Below are 21,971 nucleotides of genomic sequence, written 5' to 3' on the forward strand. Positions count from 1 at the left end.
ACAGAAATCAAACCCAGAATGTGTCTTTACGTAGATTTGTCCAAGTAAGTATGTCTTTCAGTTGTAAGAAAAGGATGTTGTTTAGATTGTCTAAAATCCTTACTTTAGACATTGTATATAGTAATGGTAAAAAAATCACACATATCCAGAGTGAAGAATCACAGCATATCATCAGAAAATGATTGTATTGTTCCCAAAGGAAAGGAAAATGAGACAATGTGAAAACCTTATTTTCCAAACTTGGTCATATGTACATAAGTTCCATTGATCCCTAGGGTTGTCAAAGCGTCACATCTACAGATGTAAAGACATCATCAAAGGTGGATAAAATCATTACCATGGCTACAACACTGGGTGAAATGTGGTACTTTTTGTGGAATTGCATCAAAATGCATGGCACATCAATTTACCCAACTCTATCGAAATATTACCGTTTCAAGTATTAGACAACACACCATGTTTAGAAGACTTCTTGGTCATATCGAGATATACATTAATTCCCACACTTGGGATCTTTCAAAGCATCTCTTTTTATGTTAATGATATACATGTTTACAAGAAAATCTTGAATGAACATTCTTTTGTAAACACTCCTACGTGATGCAGTTGGAAAGGGTGTTACATGACACCATTTGTCACCTTTAGTATGTTCTTTCTTGAGTCTTTCTTTTCGGTGATTTTCACAGGATTTACACAGACAACAAACAGTGGTAAGAAATAGAGCAAAGGAAAACCAGAGCCCTGAACATAGTAAAAGTCAGATGGAAACACAGTATGACCACCAGGTAACTTTATGTGCCTGTTAATAGAGAATTCTTTAGCATTTATTTATTTGTATATATACCTTTCTTATAAAATGTGTCATGTATGATGATTTCATTCTGGATTAAACTAAATCTGCTTTGACAGCATAGGAAGTCTAAGTTACTAGCATAACGTTCCTGAAACATGTACCCGTCATGTACAAATCAATTATCCACTAGTGTTTTTGTTATGATCACCAGGTTATTGCTGTCATGGAAAAAGACAAAGATGTTGAGCTAGCTGCCAGATTTTTGTATGATAAGCATCCAAAGGAATCAACCATGGTACGTTATGATCAAGAGACGGGGAGATTCAATGTAATTCAAGGAAAACTTCAGGATTTAGGTCGCAAATCACGAATTCAAGTCGTTGGACATGGCAAACTAGAAAATGGGGAAATGAAAATGTCTGGGATGACAGGAAGAGAACTAGCAGGTGTGCTCAGAACACTTCCAATTAGTGAAAATGACGAACTTGGACGTATAAGTTTAGTGGGTTGCAATATTGGCGAATCTTCAGTACCTGACAATGACAAGGTTGTCGATCGCCCATTTCTGTCGGAGTTAATACGCGACTTCAAAACCAATGGCATCAAAACAACAGTCAGTGCCAGAACAACACTGTTAAGAGTGGCTTCAACGGGTCAGAAGATCACGGCTGAAATTACCCCCGATGGTATTGAATGGCATCACAAAGATGCAAGTAAGAAAGTGATAGCTATGTATGATGATATTGAAGGCACGGTGACATTTGAAGAACAGCCTTTTCAGGAAAGGAAAGTGTATATTGACAATACCAAGGACACTGTAAGAAGCCTAGGTGACCTTGAGGAAGGGTATGTGATCAAATACAGTAATGGTAAACCTGTTAAATTCAGTGTGATTACAGGCGAAAAAATGGACGAATTCGTTAGCAGTGTTACTAAGTTAGCCTTTCCCGAAAATAACAAGGACGACTTTCTAAATCGCTATATTGAAGATGAAATAAGAAGAGGGGAACTTAGTGAGAAGTTTAAAGGCGCTAGCTATGTAATCCATGAAGGACACAGGGTGACGGTCAAACTTGTGTCAGGAAATAAGGAGGATATCAATGTGGGTGCAGCAATAAAAGATATTGAAGTCTACAGACCTACTGAGTCTTATGGAATGTCAAGTAAAATGACCAAAGTTAGGCATATCGAGAACTATCAACAATATCTTGACGAAGTTCAGTGGCTAGGATTAACTGGAGTATCTAATAAACACGTTTGTGAATACTATAGATTTGGTTACTTTGTCTTAAGTATGGACCTACAGAATTTTTACATAACAAAACGCGAGAAAGACACATACGCTGGATTTGTTGCCTCTGACGATGAAAGCAAAAAGATCATTAAAAAATATGATTCAAGTGATGTAATATCTTCTCTTAAGAAGGCCAATAATAATATGGATATTGCGTATGCACGTTTTAAAAAGAGTGCTAAACTATCTTATCTCATATCTTGGATGAATGGTAAAAATTCAGAAGTTCCAATACATTTGGCACCACGTGATGCAATGCAGTTCATGGCTCTTTCCATCTCTGAAACAGTGCGCAGATTCAGAACCCATGCCACAAATCTATTTAGTTTTAAGCTTTACACCAAACGTGTGAACAAATTTCTTAAAGACATTGACCTTCCTGGTGGTGCAGCAAATGCTTTCTATGAAGACCATCCGATGGCTCAAGGTGGATCATGGAAAAATAAAAAGGGCACTGGATTTGAAGAATCAAATCAAAGCAGTGAAGAGAAAGTTTACCCAAAAGAGTTAGATGTTACTCGCAGGATGTTAGTACATCAGAAGTCAAAAGTAGTGGATGGAAGTAAATATGTCATTTATGACAAGTCTGCATTTGATTATGAAAGTACAGATTTGCAAGTGAAGAAAGAAGACCCAAATCTTTGGAATGAGGTGGTTGAAAAACATCTGGAAGAGTTTCAACCAAAATCTAAATCCAAACAACACACACCTACAGAGAAAAAGCCTCCTTCATTTAGCGGTGTTCTTGGTGAAAATATTGAGTCACTTAACAGGATGGCCATGGAATATATGCTTGGAAGTGCAAGAGAGGCATCAATAAGATCACTTGTTGCATTTGCTGAAGACAACATTGCCATTAGGAAAAAAGTGGATATCGCAATGAAAGACACATTTCATGATGAGTCAAATAAGTATAAAGTAATCGAGGAAACGGCGACATTCAAAGATGGAATGCTGGAATTTTCAGTTGTAAATGAAAATGAGCCAGCAAAGGAAAAAACGGTATCCGTGGAGATCAATCAGGATGATTTGGCATCAAAGAAGCTAATACAACAAAGTGAAGAACATCTTTCAAATCTTGAAAAGGAACCTACCGGGGGTGTTAGCCATAAAATTAGTTATGGTTTAGGCGCTTATGGCATTGTCATGGGATTTAAGGGAGCAGTTGATGGATTTGAGAATGGACAAACAGCAGAAGCAACCATGGCATTATTACAAAGTGTACACGGACTTGGTAGTCTTACTAGTGTCGATAGCAAAATTGGAAAAATTATTGGGAAGACATTTGGGCATATTCTTAACCCATCTCTAAATAAACTGACCACAACGATTGGAAGAGTTGCTGGAGAGGAATTTTCTGAAATCGGTGGCAAAATCATGAAAATAGGTAACAAACTGCGTCTATTTTCAGAAGATATTCCGTTGGTTGGTGTTGCTTTTGGTATTTATAATATCGAAGAAGATATTCGACAGCATACAGCGATAGGCTATATTGATGCCGGACTTGACACACTCATAACTGGACTTGATATGCTTGGTCCTGAAGCAGAGCCTGTGGTGATCGTTCTGACAATATTCCGTCTCGGAATTGATCAGTTCTACAACAGCATAAAGAAGGAATTTGATGCTCTTCCCCCTGATGCATCAACTGGTGCCAAAATGGTAGCGTTTTTCAAAGGAGTTGGTAATGCCTTCATTCATTTTGATTTAACCCCCTGGGGTCAGATCATTAATGCCATAGATGAATCACGCCATATAGAAAAGCAATATGAGCAAGACAGAGAAACACTTAGAGACCTTTCAGATTATCACAAATATTTCAAAGTAGAAAAGGAAAAAGATTCTGGAGCAGAAGCAATAAGTTTTACAGATGGCTCAGAATCCTGGAATGGTGGTGATATTGAGTTTACTCTTAACAATGATGGGACAGCAACCTTACATATGGATGAGATTGTAGATGAGAATGGAAATCAGCGATCAATCACTAAAACATTCCAAATTGATAATGATGTGCGTGACATAATTGTTGGTATCGGGGAATCGCATAGTGTAAGTTTCAGAAGAGAAACTGCACATTTTCTGTTGTTTATACCTGTGTTTTCAAGAAATATAATAGATGGGTTTGAAGAAGATAAGAGTTCCCTACATGGTACTTATTATGGCAATTCCGATGATAATCGATTCTTTACTGTACAGTCATTACCTGATGGAAGTAAATTAGATTACTCTTTGGGAGAATACTTCTATCGCCTATACGGAAAAGATGGTAAAGACAATTTTTTCCTTGGTCCTCAGAAAAGCTACGTGTGTGGTGGAGCAGGTCAGGATGCTTACATAATACCTGAACATGGAGGAGATACAATTATTGACAATTATGCACTTGATAATGCAGATGATATTCTATTCCTTGATGTTGACTATAAGATGCTGTGGACTGAACGACATGGTGAGGACTTAGTCTTCATACATAGCATAGACAACCGAAACGTCAGAGTTCAAATCCTGCAATGGTTTACAGATATTCGCCACCAACATCTAATATTCAAAGCCCAGGATGTGGTTTTTCAGGTGAATTCCAATGCTCTGGGAGCTCCTAGAAGTCAAGCCATAGCTATAGATCGAAGTGACAAAACTGAAGGGCAAGAAATAGATGCTACATCAGTACCTTATAATTCTGTGATAATGTTGACTGGCTCTGATCATTCAGATAAAATTTATGGCAATGACAAAGCGAACAGAATCACCGGTAATAAGGGGGATGATGATTTGGTTGGTGGTGATGGTGCTGATGTATATGTCATCAATGAAGGTGATGGGAATGATACTATCGAAAATTATGCACAGGATGAAGCCACTGATATGTTGATGTTTGGGGTGAAATACAATAAAATACAGGTTGATACTGATGGGCAATCTGTCAGTATATGCAGTTATAGCAATCACCTTCGGATAACAATATCCACTTGTTCATGGGTAAATAATTGGTTCCGTGGTGTGCCATATCAACATCTGATTGTTCTTTCCTCAGATGGTGTTGGTATGCAAATAAAAGGCAATTCATCTGAGAATTTGAGCTTGGTTCCAGTTATGATTGACTATGAAGATAAACCTGGGTCAACCATTAATCTAACAGCTAACCCTGATTTTAAGACCGTAGTGACTGTTGTTGGCTCTAGATTCGATGACATCATAATTGGCAATAGTTTAGGGAATTTTATCAATGGACAGGCGGGGGCAGACTTTTTAAGTGGAGGCCTTGGTGCTGATGTCTACATTGTTCATGCTGATGAGGATATTGACACAATAGACAACTTTGCTATTGATCTCAAACAAGATGTCCTTCTCCTGAATTTTACATATGATTCCATCTCTGTGCGTCCAGAAGATAGTGATGCTGCAATCTACACTCATCAAGATATTTCAAACACATATTGTATGTCATTAATTGTGAAGGTTAAGAATTGGTTTGCCGGAAAGCTTCATCAACATCTTGTTGTAAGGACTATCGATGGAGTTGATTTTATGATGCCGTTGACCCCGCATGACTGGCCTTCTGTAGATGGTAAAATACCACTGACACTAGACTTTACAAAGAAAGGTAGACGAGGGGAAACTGTGGATCTTGATGCATCTAATGAAAATTGGAAAACCGTCCTATCTTTAATTGGTTCAGAAAAAGCTGACACAAACATGTATGGTAATGATGGAGACAACAATATGCAGGGGGGATTTGGTGGGTATATGGAAGGTAAAAATGGCAGTGACACATATGTGCCGGTAAATGGTACCTATGCTATAAACAACTATGCTGAAGATCTTCGACAGGATATTTTGAAATTTGATGAATACTTTTCAAGAATGGATTTTAATGGACCTGACGATACAGGAAATGTTGTTATTGCTGGGAACAATTCTCTTGAGGTTCATCTGAGAAGTTTTGCTGAAAACGACAGCTTTCAACACTTGATAACTGAGACAAAAGATGGAATATCATTTGTTCTATCCAATGACAGCTACACACCCGAACCATTCAAAATAAATAGAATAAACAGCCATTCTGGACAGGAAATTGATCTAGCAAAAAGTAACATGTGGTCATTAGTACAGTCTGTTTATGGATCTAATAGTCAACAAAACTACTTACATGCGACAGCATATCCTTGCACCTTAGTCGGTGGAGACAAAGTAGACAACATCGTTGGTAACAGCTATAATGATGTTCTTAGAGGGGGCAAAGGACAGAATCTGTTAGATGGGCAACTGGGCAATGACACAATTATTGGTGGTCCAGATCAAGATTGGATTATTGGTGGACTTGGTGACGATTTATTGTATCCAGGTGATGGCGCTGATATAGTTAATGGAGACCTCGACACAGACACGGTTCTATTCGTTGGTGATATTATGAATGAAACTGGCGTGTATGTAGACCTATTGCTTGGACAAGGGATGGGCGCAGATGCCGAAGGTGACGTCTATATTGGTGTAGAAAATGTTATCGGTTCTGATTATGATGACATAATTGTTGGTGGGAATGATGATAATGTGCTCAATGGTATGGGGGGACGAGATATTCTGTTGCCAAATGAAGGCTATGATATCCTTATTGGTGGTGATGACGCTGATATCTACGCGTTGGAGTACGCCACCGGGCCCAAGATGGTTAATAACGCAGCCAACGACGATGCCATAGATGCGATCACACTCACGGACCGACATTCAAGTAATTTGTATTACCAGCGACATGACGACCATCTTGTTGTAAGATTTGGTACTAAGTACATGTTTGGAGACTGGTGCCTTGATGGGGACACGATGTTGGTGCTAGCCGATTGGTTCGCAGGTAATGAGTCGCTGCCTCGTTTACAGATGTACCTGAATGACACTATTCTCAATAATACTAACATGAATGACAACTTTTTACGGGCCAACGGAAGGGCACATGAAGAGAGTTCTACCCTTTGTAAAGTCTACAGAAGTGGATTCCAGATTTGGATATGGTTTGTTGTTGGGCTAACCATTATTCTTACGTTTGTTGCCACTCGCTTTGCTTGCAGACGTCACAAAAGGGGTTATGACGTGATTAATGATAACAAAGAATCACAAACAAGAGAAGACCCTGTACGTTAATTATCATAACATACGTACCTAGATACTACCTAATAATAATTCTTCGATACATGTCTAGCTAAGGTAGTTTTTTAATTTTTATATGGCTATACTAGGCTGGGCAAAGAAATCATCGCATAACCATCAGCTTTTCTTTAAAAGGGGCAGGAAGGACCCCAACTCCCTCCTCAACCCCAACCTATATATGAAAAAATACACCACCCCACCCTTCCTTTTCAATAGCGGAATTGAGATGACCTCTTTTGATTTAGCGGTCTCACAATGTATTAAACAAACTGTTATAGATTATAGTCGTACTTAAGAATCATATAAATGCCACATAATGACGACCATATGATAATGGGATTTTGCATACATGAATACAGGAGACAAGTAATTGATCTTTAAAATAAAACATAAGGCTAAAGATAGTAAGCTATGTTTCTCCAATCCATTACCATCAGAAAATAATCACTAGCGTGCGAGAAAGACTCATGATATTATACATTCACTTTTATAGGACATGAATTTATTAGTCTGGAGTTATAAGCAGTTGTCGTTCCCAATAATAATTATTCAGTTTCACACATATTTACTGATGTAATTGTTATTCAGATAACATATTTTAAAAACTAGATGTTTTATCCCAACTTGTATTGCTGTAGCTTTAATTCGTTATTTCATTCTAATAAAGTCAATTGCTAAATAGGTGGGTGGGGGGGGGGGGTTACTCACATAGTAAGGGTATGCACATAATATGTACTGGAGTTTCCCAGTTGCCGATTTTCACAATTTAGGAGAGTTTCGACTTTTGACTTTCATATTGTTGCTGAATGTAGATATTTGACCACTAGTTTCGTGCTCAAAAGTAGACATTTGTCCCCAAGTATTTAACTTTGTTTAACGGTTGTGCTTGTGATTGGAATTCATCAGGGTACCCCGCCAAGTAAAAAAGTCAACTCACAAACTCACGGTCTAGCCAATATCAAGATTTGACAGTGTTGTCAGATATTTGTCATTTTAATTACATAAATGTTTTCACATATAAATTTCTCGATGTACATTTACAACTTTTTGATATGCTATGCATAGTGAATTTTAGGTAAACATGCTGTATAGTATTGACTTGAGACAAAAATAACCCTGCTTTTGGAAGATAACCCTGTCACGAAAGTTTTTCTGGCGTACAGGATTTTTTCCGACTTACAGTAAACTAAAATGAGTTTTGGGAGAGCTCTCTGTTGCAGCGCCATATACAATAAAATTTACTCTAGAGATCACGATAATTCTGTTTCGAATAAATTGAATCATTTGAATCGATGAATGATTGATTGATTGATGGATGGATGGATGGATGGATGGGGGTCCAAGGGGATTTCCCCTTAGACGCTCTGGGTTTTTTTTATACTTAAAGCCAACTGTTAGACTACTCAGACCCTTTTAGGCATTAATTCCAAGCTTTACAAGCCACCACCAACATGTAAAAGCAACTACATAGGGTTGAAATATTTTTTAAAAGTTTAATTACATCTTGACAGTAAAAGGTAAGGGGAAGAGTTTTAGACTGGGATGTGTTTGTCTCTTGTGACAGGTCCTAGGTGGTCTCCCCTAGAAGCTCTGCAGGTTTTTACTCTTCTATAAAGCCAACTTTTAGGCTATTCAGACCCTTTCAGGCAATAACTTCCAAGCTTTACAAGACAGCGCCATCAAGTATCAGAAATTAAATTATTCTTTACACATACGGTTGAAACATGTTCTTATAAAACTTAAACTGCGTCATTATAGTAAAGGTCAGTGCACCTGATGATTTTATCATTGGTAGGGGGTTGGAGAGTTGGAGGGTTTATTTACTTTAAGAGTCTCTTATTAAGGCAGTTTGTAGATTATCTGGCAATCATTTCACATCTCTAAAGGACAGTATCATCTAAAATTGGCAATTAATCTTTATACATAGGGTTAAAATGTTTAAGAAAAGTTTAATACCATTATGACAGTAAAAGGTTGGTGCATCTGATTGTTGGTTGATTGTTTAAATGACCTTTGGGTGTGAGGGAGTCCTAGGGGTTCTACCCCTAGCAGATCTGGAGGTTTTTTTGCTCTGTTAAGGCAAGTTTTAGGTTATTCACAGAATTTAAGGTAATATTTCACAGTTTTGAAAAGTTTAAGTTAATGTAAATTTTTAATGAGTTTCGCATGACACATGAAAATGGGCTAGGAAGTGTCCGTAACATTGGTATAGTGGCATTACAATTGCAGATATTGTAAAGTCACTGGTATGATAGAGAACTTTAGGTGCTCATACATAGTGTACAGTAGAAACTGGAATCTGAAGAGATGTGGTGAATTGTAGTGTCAATAACATGTAGTGTCCGAAATAGAAAGCATATAATGCGTATTAATCTCTTCATACTGAAGGGTAGAAGAATTTAGGTTTAATTATTTAAATTGACAAACTATCTATACCATCAAGGAACTTTCAGCTTTTGCCAAAAAAGTGCAATATTTGTGAAGCATGTTGGCCATTGATTGTGAAATACCCGAGTATTTACGTGACATGTACATGCTCTGTAACTAATGTGTTAATACATGTGCATATATATATGTATAGTTATGTTTGAGCGACACTCCAGGTGAAACAATTTTAAAGAATTATACAGGGAAGAAACAGGGACAAGAAGAAATTCCATTGTTCAGACTTAGACAAGGTCATGCCAATGTAAATTCATGGGTGTTTTCTTATATAAAAATCCATCAAAATCTTTCAAAAACAGGGTGACCCCCCCCCCCCCCACCACCACCACCACCACCACCACCACCACCACCACCAATCCATCGGTCCGCCAGGCTGAAGATATTAACTGGACCCTAATGGTCATTGCGAGAAGTCTTTCCTTAGCTCAAGCAAAGGAAATAGTGTTTTTTTCGCGGGCTGTATTTAGACATCACAGCGTTTTGTATCGTGTCTTAACGCACATACATGTAAACGTCTATATCTATAACGTTTTGTTTTATTTTACAATTCGAGAGAAGTGCGTTAAGGGCCTTCACTTTCTTTAACACCATGCAGGAGTGTTCATGGGCAGTGCGAGTAGATACTTTGCTTGTTACCATGACGACCCTGCTATAGGTGATGTACTTCATAGTGATTGGCTGAGTATCGCTATGAAGGTGGGGTATACATAAATCATTTTACTGTCTTTGCATGAAAAAAAATGATAGTCAGGTTTTTTAAGTCACGAGTAAATGATACCATCCGTTTGTAATATTCATGCACATACAATAACCGTTATATGTATTGCCGTATTTACGTGACGCAGCGATATGTTTGCGGTGTCACTCGATACTCGGGGTGATGTTTGCTTATTAATATTAACACGCAAAGTATTCGAGTTTAAGAGTCTTCCGGGTTCACATACGATCTGTCGTAGTAGAAGTCTAAAGGCAATACTACACGCGGATGTAAATGTATGGTTAGCGTAAACTCGACAAAATTAGTCATGTCCTGTCAGTTGTTTGTACTTTATAACATTTTGTTTAACGTAATTAGTTTAGTAGTCGCTAATCAAGACTCTTACTTAACGTTTGGTTCTATCGGCCCCAAGCTTGAAGTGCCAGCAGTGGACGGCTGGCCGGAGGACTCGGCAAGTTTTCTAAACGAGTATGTGGTAGGTTCGAAACCTTTACTCTTCCGAGGCGCAGCCAAACAATCACCGGCATACACTCGGTGGACAGACGAGTATTTTCTAACTCTAGAAGACGCTGAGCATACTGAAGTCACGGTGGAGACTGAAAAGAAGGAAAACAGAACGCAATCGGTTGTGGTCATGCTTTTCAACCAGTTTGTCGAAGTATACACCACAGGTGACCTTTACATGGTTGATAGTGTGCCAGATTTCCTAAGGTAAAATGTTTTGTTATTCATTTACTTGTTTATAGAAGTTTAACCAATTTCAACAGATCTCTATTCTGCTCGATTAATTTCCTACCAGCAAGCACTGGAATTTCAGAATGGGTTTAGGGACTAGCTTTTGTTAGCTCTGGAAATATGCGCTCGGTGAAGACGTGTCGGAACCCTCGGAGCGCATATTTCCAGAGCTAAGCTTTTGTTATTCTCAATAGACCTATATTCGTGACATACATGTGTCCACTCTTTTAAAAGACATGTCATGTAGGTACGGTTTTCCAGACTGCAAAATATGTATAACGTGTATGCTAAATCTCTCTACATAAGGTAATTGAAGTTTTCGTTGTCGTCGCTACAGCACTTTTTGTTCTTTTTTTGTCGCTTTTGTTTTTGTTGATTTTGCTGTTGTTGTTGTTTTGTCGTCGTCGTCGTCGTCGTCGTCGTCGTCGTCGTCGTTGTTGTTGTTGTTGTTGTTGTTGTTGTTGTTGTTGTTGTTGTTTGTAGTAGTGGTAGTGATGATGGTTGTTGTGGTGGAGATGATGCACAGGTCATTTCAACTGGTTGCAGGCTGTCTGCGGATCGCAAGTCGCAATAGTAACAAATAGCTAGCAAAAAGCGAGAAATGACTCTAATATTTGAAAACAGGACGTAACTTTGCACACAAAAAAACCTCTACACCAGTCAAACATACCACCTAAATAATAGTATTCATGCTGAATAATCTAACTTCATATCATTTGTCATCATATTATTCAAGTAGATTGGTAGTGTTTAATTTAGGGTTGCTAATATAGGTTAACTTATACTAGCCTCTAGCTAGTTAAATTCTGGCTTCAGAAGTTAAACTTCAACAAATAAATGGAAGCAATTATCTCTATGTATGAGTCATCAAGTCATATATTTAACACAAGATGTAATTATAAAGTACTATGAACCCTACTATATACTCTTCGTAACTCTATTTGTCAGTCATTCTTTTCGCGCCGTTTTGTTTTTGCCTGTTGGTATGCCGCTATTTTAAAATATGTAACCCGTATGGAAGTGAAACAAGCAAGAAATGAGGATAACAGTGTCATATATATAGCCTAACCATTCTCGCAAACCAGAGCTGTTATTTCTTCCGCTACACTTGGACGGCACGTTTTCGACGGTGCCGTAAAAGAGGCTGTGGTTTGCGACGATGAGCCCGACAAAACTGACATAAAATAGAGGAACGGTTATAACAGTTTCTAGGGTTTCACTCGGATATCAAAATACAAGATTTAACGTACTGTCGATGCTATGCCACCTCCGGACATTATTGTGTTTACCTCAGAAGTGACAACAACTCTGAATATTATGTATCAATTACAGTTAATTTGATATCTGTAGATAATTATTACTTCCCAATATTTTTCTTCATTCAGTCGAAGAATATGTGAGTCTCCCAGTACATATCAGGGTCTTATCACAACAAGTCGAAAGACTCAAACTGTACTACTCATATTTTACACTCACGACGAAAGATCACCAAGGAAATAATAGTATTAGGCAAAATAAAAAAAAATAGTTGTTTCCGATAATACGACTTCAGAAATAGGGTAGGTGGGTCGGAATTTAATTTTATTTCACCTTAGATTTTTTTAAACAATTATTTCAAAAGACATTTTTTAAAAATGACTACAGATGTGGCAAAGGCATAAAGGTGTACACGGAAAGTTAAGTAAATAGAAGTAAATTGTTATCATTTTATAATTACCTTTTTGTATATGCAACAAAATGTTTAGAGTTGGGGATTTAAACTAGGGTCGGTAGAGTTATCGGAAACACATTATTATTTTTATATGGCCGTACTGGTTTAATGGTTAACAAAGAGAAGTGAAACTTAGAAGACAATTGTCTTCTTTAGTAGTATTGTTCATATAATCACATTCTTACTTGTCTATGATATAACGAATCTGACATAGGGTTGCTGTTTATCACAGGCATATGGGAAAGATGTAAATATATGTAAATATATGTAAATCCCCTATGTGTCAAGATAACTCTTTTAATGATTAGTTGTCTGTATCGTAATTCGCTGGCTTGCTGGCTGGCTGGCTGGCTAACTGGTTGATTGGTTGGCTGGCTGGCTGCTTGACTAGCTGGCTGGCTAGCTGGTTGGTTGGTTGGTTGGTTGGTTGGTTGGTTGGTTGGTTGGTTGGTTGGTTGGTTGGTTGGTTGGCTGGCTAATTGGCTGGCTGGTTGGTTGACTAGCTAGCTGGTTGGTTGGCTGGTTAGTTGGTTGGCTGGCTGGCTGGTTGGCTGGCTGGCTGGCTAGTCGGTTGGTTGGCTAGCTAGCTAGCTGGTTGGTTGGTTGATTGGTTGGTTGGTTGGTTGGTTGGTTGGCTGGCTGGCCGGCCGGCTAGCTAGCTAGCTGGTTGGTTGGTTGGTTGGTTGGTTTTTGGATGTCTGACTGGCTAGCTGGTTGGTTGGTTGGTTGGTGGGCTGGTTATTGGCTGGTTGGTTGGTTGGTTGGTTGGTTCGTTGGTTGGTTTGCCTTTTGGGTGGCTGGCTGGTTGGATGTTGGCTGGCTGGCTGGCTGGATTGGTTGGTTGGTTGGTTGGTTGGTTGGTTGGTTGGTTGGTTGGTTGGTTGGTTGGTTGGTTGGTTGATGAGTTGGCTGGCTGGCTGGTTGTTGATTTGGTTGGTTGATTAGTCGGTTGTTTAGTTAGTGTTGATTGATCGATATAGAATGATCGATTTGTCATAAATTCTTTTTAAAACTATATTGAATATGAGTATAAAAAGACTATCAGCAAGAAAGACAAGTTAGTCGTCATTAATTGATATATTTGAAGGACGTTGTTTTCAACTAAAGACATATCATAAATGTAAACAGACCAAGCTACTATAGACATGCCCTAAATGTAGACAGACCTAGCTACTATAGACATACCCTAAATGTAGACAGGCCTAGCTACTATAGACATACCCTAAATGTAAACAGACCAAGCTACTATAGACATGCCCTAAATGTAGACAGACCTAGCTACTATAGACATACCCTAAATGTAGACAGACCTAGCTACTATAGACATACCCTAAATGTAAACAGACCTAGCTACTATAGATATACCCTAAATGTAGATAGACCTAGCTACTATAGACATACCCTAAATGTAGACAGGCCTAGCTACTATAGACATACCCTAAATGTAGACACACCTAGCTACTATAGACATACCCTAAATGTAGACAGGCCTAGCTACTATAGATATACCCTAAATGTAGACAGGCCTAGCTACTATAGACATACCCTAAATGTAGACAGGCCTAGCTACTATAGACATACCCTAAATGTAGACACACCTAGCTACTATAGACATACCCTAAATGTAGACAGGCCTAGCTACTATAGACATACCCTAAATGTAGACAGACCTAGCTACTATAGACATACCCTAAATGTAGACAGACCTAGCTACTATAGATATACCCTAAATGTAGACAGACCTAGCTACTATAGACATACCCTAAATGTAGACACACCTAGCTACTATAGATATACCCTAAATGTAGACAGGCCTAGCTACTATAGATATACCCTAAATGTAGACAGCCATAGCTACTATAGATATACCCTAAATGTAGACAGGCCTAGCTACTATAGATATACCCTAAATGTAGACAGGCATAGCTACTATAGACATACCCTAAATGTAGACAGCCCTAGCTACTATAGACATACCCTAAATGTAGACACACCTAGCTACTATAGATATACCCTAAATGTAGACAGACCTAGCTACTATAGATATACCCTAAATGTAGACACACCTAGCTACTATAGATATACCCTAAATGTAGACACACCTAGCTACTATAGATATACCCTAAATGTAGACAGGCCTAGCTACTATAGATATACCCTAAATGTAGACACACCTAGCTACTATAGACATACCCTAAATGTAGACAGACCTAGCTACTATAGACATACCCTAAATGTAGACACACCTAGCTACTATAGATATACCCTAAATGTAGACAGACCTAGCTACTATAGATATACCCTAAATGTAGACAGCCCTAGCTACTATAGACATACCCTAAATGTAGACAGGCCTAGCTACTATAGACATACCCTAAATGTAGACACACCTAGCTACTATAGATATACCCTAAATGTAGACAGACCTAGCTACTATAGACATACCCTAAATGTAGACACACCTAGCTACTATAGACATACCCTAAATGTAGACAGCCCTAGCTACTATAGACATACCCTAAATGTAGACAGACCTAGCTACTATAGACATACCCTAAATGTAGACACACCTAGCTACTATAGATATACCCTAAATGTAGACACACCTAGCTACTATAGACATACCCTAAATGTAGACACACCTAGCTACTATAGATATACCCTAAATGTAGACAGACCTAGCTACTATAGACATACCCAAAATGTAGACAGCCATAGCTACTATAGACATACCCTAAATGTAGACAGACCTAGCTACTATAGACATACCCTAAATGTAGACAGCCCTAGCTACTATAGACATACCCTAAATGTAGACAGACCTAGCTACTATAGACATACCCTAAATGTAGACAGCCCTAGCTACTATAGACATACCCTAAATGTAGACAGACCTAGCTACTATAGACATACCCTAAATGTAGACAGGCCTAGCTACTATAGATATACCCTAAATGTAGACAGGCCTAGCTACTATAGACATACCCTAAATGTAGACAGACCTAGCTACTATAGACATACCCTAAATGTAGACAGGCCTAGCTACTATAGATATACCCTAAATGTAGACAGACCTAGCTACTATAGACATACCCTAAATGTAGACACACCTAGCTACTATAGACATACCCTAAATGTAGACAGCCCTAGCTACTATAGACATACCCTAAATGTAGACAGGCCTAGCTACTATAGATATACCCTAAATGTAGACAGGCCTAGCTACTATAGACATACCCTAAATGTAGACAGACCTAGCTACTATAGATATACCCTAAATGTAGACAGCCCTAGCTACTATAGACATACCCTAAATGTAGACAAACCTAGCTACTATAGATATACCCTAAATGTAGACAGCCCTAGCTACTATAGACATACCCAAAATGTAGACAGCCATAGCTACTATAGATATACCCTAAATGTAGACAGCCCTAGCTACTATAGACATACCCTAAATGTAGACAGACCTAGCTACTATAGACATACCCTAAATGTAGACAGGCCTAGCTACTATAGACATACCCTAAATGTAGACAGCCATAGCTACTATAGACATACCCTAAATGTAGACAGACCTAGCTACTATAGACATACCCTAAATGTAGACAGGCCTAGCTACTATAGATATACCCTAAATGTAGACAGACCTAGCTACTATAGACATACCCTAAATGTAGACAGACCTAGCTACTATAGACATACCCTAAATGTAGACAGACCTAGCTACTATAGACATACCCTAAATGTAGACAGCCCTAGCTACTATAGATATACCCTAAATGTAGACAGCCCTAGCTACTATAGAAATACCCTAAATGTAGATAGACCTAGCTACTATAGACATACCCTAAATGTAGACAGACCTAGCTACTATAGACATACCCTAAATGTAGACAGCCCTAGCTACTATAGACATACCCTAAATGTAGACAGGCCTAGCTACTATAGACATACCCTAAATGTAGACACACCTAGCTACTATAGACATACCCTAAATGTAGACAGGCCTAGCTACTATAGATATACCCTAAATGTAGACAGCCCTAGCTACTATAGACATACCCTAAATGTAGACAGACCTAGCTACTATAGATATACCCTAAATGTAGACAGACCTAGCTACTATAGACATACCCTAAATGTAGACAGACCTAGCTACTATAGATATACCCTAAATGTAGACAGACCTAGCTACTATAGACATACCCTAAATGTAGACAGGCCTAGCTACTATAGACATACCCTAAATGTAGACACACCTAGCTACTATAGACATACCCTAAATGTAGACAGACCTAGCTACTATAGACATACCCTAAATGGGGACAGGCCTAGCTACTATAGACATACCCTAAATGTAGACACACCTATAGCTACTATAGACATACCCTAAATGTAGACAGGCCTAGCTACTATAGATATACCCTAAATGTAGACACACCTAGCTACTATAGACATACCCTAAATGTAGACAGCCATAGCTACTATAGATATACCCTAAATGTAGACACACCTAGCTACTATAGACATACCCTAAATGTAGACAGCCCTAGCTACTATAGACATACCCTAAATGTAGACAGTCCTAGCTACTATAGACATACCCTAAATGTAGACAGCCCTAGCTACTATAGATATACCCTAAATGTAGACACACCTAGCTACTATAGATATACCCTAAATGTAGACAGCCCTAGCTACTATAGACATACCCTAAATGTAGACAGTCCTAGCTACTATAGACATACCCTAAATGTAGACAGCCATAGCTACTATAGATATACCCTAAATGTAGACACACCTAGCTACTATAGACATACCCTAAATGTAGACAGACCTAGCTACTATAGACATACCCTAAATGTAGACAGACCTAGCTACTATAGATATACCCTAAATGTAGACAGACCTAGCTACTATAGACATACCCTAAATGTAGACAGACCTAGCTACTATAGATATACCCTAAATGTAGACACACCTAGCTACTATAGACATACCCTAAATGTAGACAGCCATAGCTACTATAGATATACCCTAAATGTAGACACACCTAGCTACTATAGACATACCCTAAATGTAGACACACCTATAGCTACTATAGACATACCCTAAATGTAGACAGCCATAGCTACTATAGATATACCCTAAATGTAGACAGTCCTAGCTACTATAGACATACCCTAAATGTAGACAGCCATAGCTACTATAGATATACCCTAAATGTAGACACACCTAGCTACTATAGACATACCCTAGATGTAGACACACCTAGCTACTATAGACATACCCTAAATGTAGACAGACCAATGTAGACACACCTAGCTACTAGCAGCGATGTCAGCGTAGATCTTCAAATCAAATAACATGCTGTACTAAGAAGTGACTCAATATATTTCATGATCCCTGCTTTCTCATTGCCATCGGATTATCAAACCCCGTCTTGTCATCAATAAACCTAGCCATGCTGTAAAGGGTAATGTAAGTACTCCCACTAGGAAGACTGTGTCACGTGTCAATGTGAAAGTCTTCAAATAGAGTGACTGTTCAACAGAATAATATCAAATTACTCTTGGTATTTATCGTATGAAATAAATTATAATTTAATGTCGTTAAATTGAACTAAAACTATTTGAAATAGCGAATGTCTTGTTTGGAAACTGTGTGCTACTTACATGTCAATGGATCGTATTAAGTCTTCTGAAACCATTTATTTATCTGATATATTTTCTCATTTATTCCATAATTGTTTCATTCATTATGATGAATAAATTGTAAATCCAGTTATAATTACGAGTGTTTTAGTTTCATTTGGAATTTTTGTCATTATATCTGAAGAGTATTCCTATCTACCAATATCGCTGTATAGTATAATGGAGTCATGATGGAGGAATGGTTAGTGGAGTGGCCTGCTTGGAATCTATTATAGGTTTCAATGCTGGTTCGAGCCCAGTCGCCGCAGTTAGTTTCTGAATGCCTGAAGTCCTTGGGTTTCAACCACGATTGTGCCTCAGTCAATCCAGTTGTATATTTGTGGACCTGGTAGGATAGAGGTTGCAATATGAATGCTTTAATCCTATGCTCTTACAGAGGTTGCAATGGATTGTATACTCACCAGGGAGTTGAGGTAGTGTAAAGGGTCGTTGTGCCGCTATAGATTCATGCCAGAGGTAATAACTGTGAGTGCTTTGAGCTCTCAGGAGAAAATGTGCATTATACATTCACATTATTATTTTAGGAGATAAAAAAAATTATATCTAACAGACATAGTTTCGACGACATCTATAATGAATTTTACTGTAAATGTTGTCCTGATAAGAGCAAACGATGTTAAGTACTGCAAAGGTTAATTCAAATCACATACAAAGATTTACAACGATTGGAAATTCAGGTGGAATTTGTTGAACATCAGTGTCATTCAATAAATCGAAAATTTAGCTTTGATTGCAATATGGAGCTTAAAATGAAGAATGTTGAAAGAAAATGTGTATAAGTTTTCATTAAAAGGGGATCACGCTATATCATAAGATTACTTTGCTTTATTTGGTAATTAGACTGGGAAAACAACAAACCATATACAAGACACATGCCCACGCTATTTAAACTCATTAAGCCTTCTATGACGATATGAAATGGGACACGAATAGGATTACACCCACATTGTAGATTTTGGCAGCTGACCTTTTATTACTTTCTGGAATTGATATGTTGGCTCTTGAAATGTATTACACATGTGTTGAAAGATGAACAAGACGGCGAGGGCTGGATAGATGGATAGATGGCTGGATGGCTGGCTGGATAGATGGATAGATGAATATGTCATGGTTAGATGGATGGACGCACACATGTATACACAGACAGACAGACAGACAGACAGACAGACAGACAGACAGACAGACAGACAGACAGACAGACAGACAGACAGATAGATAGATAGATAGATAGATAGATAGATAGATAGATAGATAGATAGATAGATAGATAGATAGATAGATAGATAGATAGATAGATAGATAGATAGATAGATAGATAGATAGATAGATAGATAGATAGATAGATAGATATATAGATAGATAGATAGATAGATAGACAGCCAGACAGACGGGTGGATGGATGGATGGATGGATTGATGGATGGGTGGATGGATGGATGGATGGATGGATGGATGGATGGATGGATGGATGGATGGATAGATAGATAGATAGATAGATAGATAGATAGATAGATAGATAGATAGATAGATAGATAGATAGATAGATAGATAGATAGATAGATAGATAGATAGATAGATAGATAGATAGATAGATAGTCGGACAGACACAGTTCAGCCAACAAAAGAGTATAAAAGGCTGATTATTGCCGGAGGATATGACAGGTATTTACCTATACGTCAGTCATTGAATCCACCAATGTAATTCGCACGCGTTGATTCCTTTCCAGTAGTATTTTCAACTATATTTATATATATACGTAACGTAGCCGGAGGTAAGATTATGTTATAGGTTCGGTTCGTGAAACTTATTAGCATGCTAATGTTCGCCGACACGGGAAATAACTAAGTCGAAGATTAAACAGTCGTGTTAATATCAAAGGGGGATTTCACAAGTTTGTAAAAAACCTTTGTGGGGATATAAAAACATACACTGACAAGGTTTCAATCAATTATGATAGGTCTACCGTCTAAATCTGGATGGGTTTAGAAAACACAAAGTGTACGAATTATAAACTCTTTTCGGTGAATTCCAATGAAAAAATAACGAGTGCCTGTTGTCTACTTCGGTAAATATTGAATCGTTGAAAACGTGTCTTAGTCATCCACGTTGTACATGTAATGCACTTCGCATAGTACGTCACTGTGACGTCACTGTTTGATACCTTGTCCACCCTGCTCATCCATCCATGTTTTGCAGGAAGAGAACAGCTTTATAGAGCTTTTTAGCTGAAATCAATACAACACCAATACAGATTATGTAGTTGATTTAGTAAAGCAATTTAGTATCCACGGCAATCCTTAACAAAAACACCCTACCTTGCTGCAATTTTGGAAACCATTTGCACAAGAATTCAAAATTCTAGTTTTTTAACCAACAAATTTGTATATCCTTATCGCCGAAATAAAAATCTATAAGACGGTTGATAGGGTCAGTCTATGATCACGAGTCCGATGTAGAACTGTAGATGTGATACTTTTTCAATGGAATACTGTATCCTTACACACACATATAAGCTGCTTGGGAAGTGATAGATGTGAGTCATTGTCCGTTTTTGAGAGCATCCAAGGAATTAGCTTCAACTGATGATGAGTAAAACGACTTTTAATTTGGAAAATTAAGAGTTTGCCAAACAAGTAAGGAGGATAGCTTTAATCCTCTTATATGAAGTTACAAAGTTCACTTTGATCTACAGAGCTATCGTCCATCATTTTCATGAAGGTTGATACAAACCTTTCTTACGAGCAAGAACTGGTTAGGTTTGGTAAACATGCTATGAATAGAAATGTTGAAACCACGTGTCAGTTACTAGTACCTATCTATTCATCACACTTTCAGAACTCTAGAGACTTCGTGATGGGAAAGAAAAAAATGTGTCTTATCTGCCATGTTCTTTGGGATGACAATAAGATAAAACGTTCTCTAGAGTTACTATGTTAAGGTTCACACTTTGACTAACATCGCCTGGTTTGTGTAAGGAAAGATAGTGCATTTCTTTGTTTTAACACCTGCCTGCTTATCAGGTTTTGAATCTTCCTTCAATCGTAGACGCTGGAGAACTTTCTCGCCAAAGCATATGCTTCAATGATCTTCAATGTCTAATCTAACTGTCAAATATGCTGATTTATATCCACAGAGTCAGATCAGATAAAATGGAACGTTTTATGTACAGGTACATGTGTTTTGTTTTTGTAAGTCGTAACCATGGTAACAAAAATAGTTTGAGGGATCGGAGACGTAAAAAAAAAACATCGTGCTGCTGTATTGAAATTCTATCCTTGCCCCTCAAGTTGTTTTCGCAGTAACCCGATAGTGTAGAATTTGTATGTCTGGTTGAACACGATCATGTGAAGACAGCAACCGAAAAATGGCAGCTCATTGTCTCGGATTTGGAAACACAAGTTGTCTGTCGTGGGCAAAGGGTA

At 38.1% G+C, this 21,971-nt stretch overlaps 1 protein-coding gene across 1 annotated transcript in view; it reads left to right on the forward strand.

The window, feature by feature from the left end:
* Nucleotides 1–50: 50 nt before the first annotated feature.
* LOC144433362 (uncharacterized) overlaps nucleotides 51–21,971 on the forward strand; it is a 24,442-nt gene continuing 2,521 nt past the window's right edge. Inside the window, exons 1-3 of the mRNA XM_078121666.1 lie at nucleotides 51–113; nucleotides 687–785; nucleotides 1,005–6,930. Coding sequence (XP_077977792.1) covers nucleotides 51–113; nucleotides 687–785; nucleotides 1,005–6,930 — 6,088 coding nt within the window. The remainder of the gene's footprint in view (nucleotides 114–686; nucleotides 786–1,004; nucleotides 6,931–21,971) is intronic.

The sequence above is a fragment of the Glandiceps talaboti genome, chromosome 3 (assembly GCF_964340395.1).
Source record: "Glandiceps talaboti chromosome 3, keGlaTala1.1, whole genome shotgun sequence".
Classification (NCBI taxonomy): domain Eukaryota; kingdom Metazoa; phylum Hemichordata; class Enteropneusta; family Spengelidae; genus Glandiceps; species Glandiceps talaboti.